Here is a 10,000-nt window from a genome sequence, read left to right as displayed (position 1 = left end):
ATACACGTCTCACCTGTTTCAAAACCTCCACTAAAACTAAACAAAAAATGAAATCTATGGCTAAATCCCTCCTTTCCAGTAGGTAGTCTTTATCCCGATGCTGTTCGTCCCTGCGGCAGAAAGAAAAATCACGAGTTAATACGATAAAGGAACAAACTCAACCACAGATACTGAGTAAAATGAAAAATATGCCTGATGAGATTATTGTGTGTGTGTGTGTGTGTGTGTGTGTGTGTGTGTGTGTACCCTTTGGACTTGGTGCTGGATCTGGGCCTGTATTCGTAGGACTCATCCTCGGTGCCGCTCTGCCTCCGGTACCAGTCGAACAGTGTGCGCAGCAGCGAGGGCAAACAGTGTTCCGCTATTGAGCTCATAGAGCTTATTAACTACAACACACAACATCACACGTTACACACTACTGCACTTATAATCTTATCTTATCTGATGTGATCTAATCTTATACCAACTCATGATAAGGCAGCAGAATCATCGAACTAAACCTCTTCTTAAGGTCCTTGAACAACACCTGTATTTACTCTCTTTGCTGCAGTAAGAATTTACAAGACGATTTCTCTAATTATTGCCCTCGGTTGTCACTGACGTCAATGAGATCTACGTAATTACAAACGACGTGTTTGTAACTAGGCAGCCAAGGTACGCGATCTAGTCGTACAGACAGACCTTGAAAAATTTCTCTGAACATCTTTTCACATTCTGTGTGCAGGACATGCAGGTCCTTTTTGTTAATATTGCTGTACACCTCATAACAAACGTCTGGTTACTCCGGCATATCTATGGAGTTGTCAGGATGGAGGAGTTCAACGGTGAGGTGATGTAATGAGAATCGGGTGTTGGGAAATAACGTGCAAATCAACTTGGATTTAGAAGATTTTACTGTGTCATGAGAGGAAAAAAAATAATATTGAAATAGGAAAACGTGTACAGCTGTGTATAACGCACCTTTCTTCATATATATAACCATCTTAACCTTGTGTGTGTGTGTGTGTGTGTGTGAGAAAGAGAGAGAGTGTCTCTACATGACATTACTATGTCACAATATCCAGTGTCGCATCACTCTCACCGCACCTCTGGAGGAGTAAACACTCTAAACACAGTGTGTGAGCAGGACAGTGCTGCAGAGATGCTCTGGCCCTGGTGGGTGTGGTCAGATTTATAAACAATGCTACATCATTACAGCAAAAGAAAGAGAGAGAGCAAGAGAGAGAGGGAGGGAGAGAGAGCAGAGAGAGAGAGAGAGAGAGAGAGAGAGAGCAGAGAGAGAGGGAGAGAGCAGAGAGAGAGAGAGAGCAGAGAGAGAGAGAGCAGAGAGAGAGCAGAGAGAGAGAGAGAGAGCAGAGAGAGAGATAGAGAGCAGAGAGAGAGAGAGAGAGAGAGAGAGAGAGAGAGAGAGAGAGAGAGAGAGAGAGAGCAGAGAGAGAGAGAGAGAGAGAGAGAGAGAGAGAGAGCAGAGAGAGAGAGAGAGAGAGAGAGAACTTTTCTGCTCCGAGGTCAGGTGTGTATCGGCTGCACAATATAACGAGACACCACACTTTCCCTCGTACAGACAACGAGAGCTGGAATCTGTCGGCGATTCCCAATACTGTCGTAAATCGCCACGACCCGAGTGCCAGTGGGACTGTGAATGACTGTGTGGTGAAGTGAAAAGTGGCTCTGAGAAGAGTTATGTAACTGCTCTCTCTGCCCCGCTCGCGTTTGCCCCGACGCACCACAACACCCTGCAGTGATGTATTGCTGGGGATGACGCAGCGTTTCCCGGGTCCAAGACGCGCACGCAGCACATCCACTGCTTCTGTTTAATAGCTCACCTGATCAAACTGCGCATCTTCTCCTCTCTGCAGAGATCTGGATAAAGGCTTCTCCTGGACAGGAAACGGACAGTTAGTCACGAGGCGGCATTTCTGACATGCGAAATAGTTGCCAAGCAACAGAACAAAACAAAAAAACAGAACCGTGGAACAAACATTTAATAGCAGAAATGTTTGGATTTATGAGCCACCAGCTGCGTCTGGAAGCTCGGTGTAAAAAAAATGGACAGAATGACCGTGTTTGTACACTTTATTTTATTCTTAAAAAGGATGATTTCACCGATAAGAGATTTTCTCAACTTTATGCGAATTAGAAATGACAGTAAAATGACAAATCCGAACGATCGCCTCGAACGACTGAATAAACCAATTGTACATCGTGTCTGGAACAACGTTTTTCAATTCGTCCTCTCTTAATAAAAAAGAATTTACTTCCTGCCTGCAATTCGTTCCTCTCATTAAACATGCGCAGAGACATTAAGAACACGCTATAAGGAAAGTGTTTGGGAGAAAGATGTGGCAGAGTTCAGCGGGGTCTCGGGAAGAGTGTCGTTTATTTAATAATAACAATAACTTATTAGTGAAATCCCGGAGATGAATGAAACCTGAATGCTTTTCTTTCATTGGCTTATTACCGGCAATGTGACTTCTGTCACAGAAAAGGACTTGGTATTTATTTATTTATTTATTTATTTATAGGTTTGTTTGTTTATTAAAATGGGATGTTTTATGCCTCAATGGTACTGACCAGCGGTTCAGCCATGACCACCTCGATCTTCTTTTCAGCGAGCACGGCGAACTCGGCGAAAAGGCTCTTGATGACAAACTCCCCGGGCTTGAGCTCGGGGTCTATGGTGATGCTGGACATGGCTGCGGTGTGAACACTGCGTTTCTCCCAGCTGTGTGGTACGGACAGAGCCGTATGACGTCTACTCGCGCTGCTGCTCACTGGGACAGAGGCTGGACACGAACACACAGAGACAGAGAGAGAGAGGGAGAGAGAGAGAGAGAGAGAGAGAGAGAGAGAGAGGGAGAGAGAGAGAGAGAGAGAGAGAGAGAGAGAGAGAAAGAGAGAGAGATCAGCTTTTTTTATAATGAGACAATTATAAATACGCCCAGCGTAACCTTCACCTCAGTAATCAGAAGGAAACATCATGACTCTATTAGTGTTAGTGGTGTTAAAAGCTTTCCTCATGGAGACCAGCTAAAAGTCTACATACAATCATAACAGTCAGAGATCCCTGGATACACAAACACACACACACACAAACACACACACAGAGCTTGTCACTTCCTGCACACCACAATTCTCCAGCGGTCAATACATCTGTGTGTGTGTGTGTGTGTGTGTGTGTGTGTTTAAACAGGCTTGATGTACTGTAAGAGGCGTTCCGACTTGTTTGCTTCCATGGAAATAGGTGAAAAAGACTTTTCTCTCTGAACAGCATTCCAGGCAAATGTCATCTCCTGCTTCCTGCTTAAATAAAATGCCTACATGTAGAAAGAGGTGGAGCAGCAGCCTGTCGGTGAATCGTGCAGCTCTAGAACCGTACTAATGAGGCGGTTCTACAGGTGCTTCTGCACACAACACCACAGCTGTACCCAGCCTAGTCTCGGCTGTTTTATCTGTTTTCTGAACTTCGTCTGCACCTATTGTTCTGTATGTGTGTATAGAACACATTTAAATTACCTCATGAGAAACTTTCTTCAAAGTCTTACAGTGTGTGTGTGTGTGTGTGTGTGTGTGTGTATACAGAACACAATCTAAAGCCAGAGAACACGAGTCACATGTGTAGCTCTCCCCTGGTTGAGGAAATCCCTGTCCTCCTTTGCCCTAGGTTGCTGGGAAAGTTGCGAGAAAAAAAACAAAAAACACAATGAGAGAATGCTAAAGAAAGTCCTATAAAGCTTTATGGGTTTTTCAGAAGAGGAAAGCTGAAGGATCACACCCAGCAACACACACACACACACACACACACACACACACAGACTTGTGTTTCATCAGTGAGCAGACGTGAGAGAAGACTGACTGATCACACTGAGGAAGGTTTTTCAGCTGCACTCATTCACACTGACGTGCGCGCACACACACACACACAAATCTCACCTTGATTAATAGGCTATCGATTATGTTTTCCTTGTGTGACATGAATTTGAACATTTGTTTGTTATCTACAGAGCGTATAAATATATATAAATAGACCGATCAGGCATAATAATATGACCACCTTCCTAATATTGCGTCGATCCCCTTTTGACCAATCGAGGCAGGAAACTTCACTTGACCCCTGAAGGTGTGCTGTGGTAACTGGCACCAAGATGTTAGCAGCACGTCCAGTAAGCTGTGAGCCTTAAACCATCCCTGAACCATTTTTGCTTCAAGGCAGGGCGCATTATCTTGCTGAAAGAGGCCACGGCCATCAGGGAATACCGTTTCCATGAAAGGGCGTACATGGTCTGCGACAACGGCTAGGTAGTTGGTACGTGTGAAAATAACATCCACATGGATGGCAGGAGCCAAAGTTTCCCATCAGAACATTGCCCGAAGCATCACACCGCCTCCGCCGTCTTCCCACAGTGCATCCTGGTGCCATGTGTTCCCTTTGACTTGGTTTAACATTCAGAATACAGCGTACACGTTTTATTCTTACTATACACATTATACCAGCTTCAAACTAGCGTTAAAACTGGTAGCTACTACTAAGATTTGGTCCATGTACATTATTTAACGATGAAAATGACTAAAAGCACAAAACAGCACACTGAGCTCCGACTCGCAGCCGACTCCGGTTCTCCAAAAAATATGACCCGAGGTGGCGTTTTATCTGGAGGTGGATTGCGGTCGGATAAATGGCAATAAATAATGAAAAGCATATATCTAGTGGACTTTTCTTCTCCCATCATGAGCTACAATGAGCAGAGGATCTGATGATGCACACGGAGTCTTTCCCTCTGCTCTCTGAGCCATGACTAATTTGATGAGATATTTTCAGCTTAGCAACACTGCTTTATACACAGTACTGATCTAAAGGCTTGTGTAAGATAATGATACCCAGTGAGGTTTATCCGGATTACGGTGCATCAGCAGGCCTGACAATACCACAATGGCTTATTGCTCTAGATCTGGATTGATTTGCACAGACAATTATATTATATCATATTATATTATAATAAATCGACGATTTCTGGAAGCCCCGCCCCTTTTCCCCTCGACTCACACGGGCTCGATCGCTTTCCGTCCGGGATACGGTTTTATCCTGAAAAATGTCTGTTAACCGTAAAGTATACAATGAACATTGTATTATGAATGAATGAATGAATTAATGCTGATGAAAACAACCTTCATTCAGTTTTCAGCTGAAAGAGAGAAAAAAAACGAAGAATTTGACCTAAAAAAATTAAACAATGAAGTGTAAAATGTTAATGCTGATGATAATTAAAACCTAGCTCAAAAATAACTACAAAAATATTTATTTGTTTGTTTGTTTGTTTATTTTCCATTTGTGATCCGACGCAGTTCCCGGCTGCACAGCTGATATTATTATTACCCCTAAAAGCAAAAATGACGGAAACCCTCTTTTTCCTGTTGGTTCAGGATGATTTCGATGACGCACTGTCCTGCTGCACTATAAATATAACTGCTATAGCTTAAGATTTTGGAGAGAACTTCTAGCATGTGTGTTTTTTAGGACGTAGTGACCTTGCGTTAGATAACGTGGTGACCTGAAGCGAGCACGAGGTCTGCCTCGAGAAGGTCTGAAGGAAAATAGAGAAAAAAAAGAGAAAGTGGTCAAGAGTGTCTGAGGGAGCGGGATTAAAGGACAGCTGTGAACACACCTCTAGACTGAACAAGATGTCCTAGAGTACACACACACACACACACACACACCAGTCCCATCATCATAATATCAGGTTACATTCAGCTATTTAAAGACAGACTGTGAATCAGAGATGTGAATCACTTTTGTTCTCTAAATGAAAGGGACAAGGAACGATTTACTAATACTAGCATTTTGCTCAGCTCGTGTACAGGTTCCGTAACACACACACACACACACACACACACACACAACTATAATAAAAGTATAACAATGTTCTTTCTAATTCAGCAGCAAAGAGTATTTTGAAGCGAAATGCAGAATACAAATTCACAGAATACAAAGACACAAAGCCAGTATTCCGGTTCATCTGATGTATTGTTCAGAAAAAAAAAAAAGTTTAATACACATCTAAAATAATCCTCCAGGTGGAAGCTAAGGAGAGAAACAGAGCACCGACTTGCTGTGACGCAGTACAGACTGTGACATCAGAACATCATCTGCTGGCTTTATTTTTTTCACCTTTATTCCGGATAACCCTCCTCCTCCTCCTCATTATTATTATTGTAACAGGCTTCAAAATTATTAACAAAAACAAAAAAAATCTTCATTTCAAATGAAACTCTCGGTTCATCCTTCGTTCACTAGAGACGAGATTAAAGCTCAAGGTGTAAACGGCTGTGTGTTTCCACTGTCTGCCTGTAAGCAGAGTAGGGCTGGGCGATACGGCTGAAAACTGTATCACGATATCAGTGTTTCATATCGGTCGATATCGATAATTATTGATATTGTTTATGACCCGTTTAAAATGAGGACCGGGAGAAAAATATATTACATTGAAACATTTTTATTTTATACTTAACCTTCCTCTGATCATAATCCCCAGCCCTAGAACAGAGTATTAAAAATGTACAGTGATTTTTTTAGTTTGCTGTGTAATGTTTGAAGAACCTTCAAAGCCTTGAGCAAAGGTTCAGTCATGATACAGCGTCCTTGGAGCTCAAGGGCCCAACAGTGTCAGCTTGGCAGTGCTGGGGCTTGAACCCTGATCCTCCGATCAGCAACCCAGAGCCTTAACCGCTTGAGCCACCAATGAACTCGCAGGTCAAATATCCCTAGACAAGTTCTCCGCCGTGGGGTTTGTGTATGATACAAATTAGCTACGAATCTGAGTTTGTGGAGCAAAATGTCTCGCGAGGCTTTCTTTGCTTAGGAGAACCCAAAGAATAAAGCATCATGAGATGTTGACCATTTTCATTGAAGGATCTGTGGTTCATAGACACGAGCCAAGACCTAAAACACTTGGCTATAATGCCACCACAAGGCCAATCGTGATTTCGGCTTAAAAATGAGATGGAGTTACACCTACTGACCCTGTTTCATGTCTTATGGTTGGTCTGGATGATCAGATTTGAAGGAGAAAAGAACCAAGTGCTTGGCCCCCGAAATGACAATCCGTCTGAATGACACTAAAGCAGGATTTTACTCCATAAACAGTTCCAATCTGGCGACCTTTCACATTCCTGTGTTGTCCTGCACTCACAGACAGTAAAGACAAATTGTTTTTTATCTAATACTGTTCTTAATTCTGATTCTAAACCTACATAACCCCCTCAAAACATGCTTACTTAATAATCTACAAAGTTAAGCTAATCAGAAGGAAGCGTTAGGGGACAGGTGTCAAACCAGAGGACACTCAGAACTGCAGAATTGTTTTTCGTCACGTTTGAACTTGGAGGGGAAAAAAAAAAAAACAAAAAAAAAAACACACGGGTTGGGATAAACACCTGCGTGCTGCGCTTGATGTCAGTCGCAGTCGCGTATAAAAACGACTGTGTGTTATTTCCGGAGGGAAGATAAAATCACCTTTATTGTTCTCCTGATCTGTACAGTTATACCGGTAAGTAAGTGTGATGTGCTCGGACATTACAGGTCCGTATTGATGACGTTGCCGTGAAATGCATTTATCCTTAAACAAACCTAACAAAACTGAGTGCAGTCATCTGACCTCTAACCCACAGAAATCTGTCACTTTTCAGCAATGCAGCAATAGATATATGTGAGAGTGTATTTGGGAAAAATCCACTGGGGTTTCTAATGTTTCCTTTCATTGTTTCAACACACACACACACACACACACACACACACACACACACACACACACACACACACACACACACACACACACACACACATACACACACACATACACACACACATACACACACACACACACACACACATACACACACACATACACACACATACACACACATACACACACATACACACACATACACACACACACATACACACACACATACACACACACATACACACACACATACACACACACATACACACACACATACACACACACATACACACACACATACACACCCCTTGCCAACTCAACACTCAATTTCAGTGCCATCATGAGCTTAACACTGATCTCTGGACATGATGGATGTTTACGCCATTGGAATCTCTTCTGGACGCTGCTACACCATGTACTTCCTTCTGAGTCATGTCTGTTTGGTTTTGTGACTCAGTTGGAAGAACAAACCTCAGTCTGACGTGAGCTGTGCCTAAAACACTCACGCTGTGGCAGACCCGGCCCTAAATACTAGAAAAACTATTTAATCTAAAGCTCGAATACGTGCTTTAAAAAGTGAGAGAGCGATTACTTGGTCATATCAAAGCGAGCGTTGTTCATGATGTGCGTGCTTGGGTCGCATCTGTGTGTGTGTGTGTGTGTGTGTGTGAGATACAAGGACAATGTTATCTTGTAAAACGACACACTGTGTAATAGTCCTGTGCACATTAGCCCAAGTATCAAAGCACTAGAAAGCAGAGTGACAAGCATTTGTTTACTAGATTAGATTGTGTGTGTGTGTGTGTGTGTGTGTATGTGTGCATGCGCGCATGTCTGTCACACTGCACAATATACAGGAAGACACACACACACTTTAACTTAGTTATTGCTCATCAAGTTTGCATGCACTCAGAACTTCTGGAACCCTGTGTGTGTGTGTGTGTGTGTGTGTGTGTGTGTGTGTGTGTGTGCGCGCGCGCATATGTGTTCTTCCTGGTACTCACAGTTCCCGCTCCATGACTTGAGAAGAGATTTGATGCTGATCTCAAAGAATACGGAATCCTGCAGACTCAACATGACGTAACCGCAGAGGTGTCGAGTACAAACACAACGCGCACGAGTCCCCGTTCGTCTCCTGTGGGTCTGAGCCTCGCTCCGTCACCCCAGTAGTACGTCAGACGCGCACACACTTCTGCAGCAAGGTGTGTGTGTTGGCTGTTCATTTTGTAGGCCACTAGGAACCATGCTGCTCAACACTCACACACACACACACACAAGGCTGAATGAAGATGAAGAGTGAAGAGTGAGAGAAAACCCTGACGAAGGAACTGCGTGCGTTCAGTGAACACACCAGCCGATGAATAACAGATCCAGAGGAAAGTTTGTCGCGTCCGTTTCAGTGTGAGAGGGACATTGTGTCGGGTGCTAAACGGCAGAGAGCAGCGATATTCCGCGCGCCTTTCTCTTCCTGTGTGCGCAAACCTCTGCTGCTCAACAAAACACACACTACTCTCCCTCTCCATTCGCTCCCAGTCAGCCCCTCCCCATCCTCCTGCTGGCTAGCACTCTCTCTTAGGCGCTTGTATAAAAAAAAAAGAAAGAAAGAAAGAAAGAAAGCAAGCAAGAAATAAATAAATAAATGAAGCGCTCGTTTCAATGGCTCACTGAGGGGCTGGGAGGGGAGGAGGAGAGACTGATGTCATCAGCACGCTGCGAACGCTCACTGGCTTCTCTCCAGTGCTACAAACAGAAACAGAACGGCTCCTGCGCCTTCGCTATTCTTTCCACTCTCTTGAACCGGCTACGAGTCTGAAGCAAAGCACACGTCCTGTGTTCGGCGCGCTGATGCTGATGCGTCATCCCTGACTGCAGCGCAACGGGGTGGGAGAGGACGAGAGAAACAGAGAGAGAGAGAGCGCATGATGACGCAAAAAAAAGTCATTCATGCAAAAGCTTAGTTGTTTTATACTCGTCACAACACACTTATGCTCAGGACTGAAAAAAAAAAAAAAGAAACACAAACCAAGATGCATTCCGACCCACCCACTCACACACTGCTCCCTCAGTTCTTTTCCATTCTAAACAGGATGTCAGTTTCCTAAAAAATAAATAAATAAAAATAAATAACATCATTTGACGTTGTCCCCCAAACCATAAAAAGTTCTGGGAATTTTTACACACTTGGTATGTACTGTACAGCAGATAAGCGCCTGGCAGCTTGCGTGCTCGCTTCACATCTGCAACTGGCCTTCTGCTGTAAT

General features: G+C 43.6%; 1 protein-coding gene across 9 annotated transcripts in view; it reads right to left on the bottom strand.

Moving 5' to 3' along the window:
- Window positions 1–10,000, bottom strand: part of fryl (furry homolog, like) — a 90,339-nt gene that overhangs the window by 55,877 nt on the left and 24,462 nt on the right. For 6 of the 9 annotated variants that reach the window (XR_009648116.1, XM_060866809.1, XM_060866803.1 and 3 more), the window contains 4 exons: window positions 2,575–2,786; window positions 1,827–1,880; window positions 247–386; window positions 14–110 (listed from right to left, as the gene is read on the bottom strand). Coding sequence is in view for 8 of the 9 variants with exons in the window: in XM_060866803.1 (XP_060722786.1) it covers window positions 14–110; window positions 247–386; window positions 1,827–1,880; window positions 2,575–2,786 (503 nt within the window). In the remaining variant the exon portion in view is untranslated. Of the gene's footprint in view, window positions 1–13; window positions 111–246; window positions 387–1,826; window positions 1,881–2,574; window positions 2,787–8,743; window positions 9,008–10,000 lie in introns of those variants that run through there. The other 3 variants (XM_060866807.1, XM_060866808.1, XM_060866812.1) reach the window with 1 other exon arrangement.

This window comes from Tachysurus vachellii, chromosome 3, assembly GCF_030014155.1.
Source record: "Tachysurus vachellii isolate PV-2020 chromosome 3, HZAU_Pvac_v1, whole genome shotgun sequence".
Classification (NCBI taxonomy): Eukaryota; Metazoa; Chordata; class Actinopteri; order Siluriformes; family Bagridae; genus Tachysurus; species Tachysurus vachellii.
This window is presented reverse-complemented; position numbering and strand designations above follow the sequence as displayed.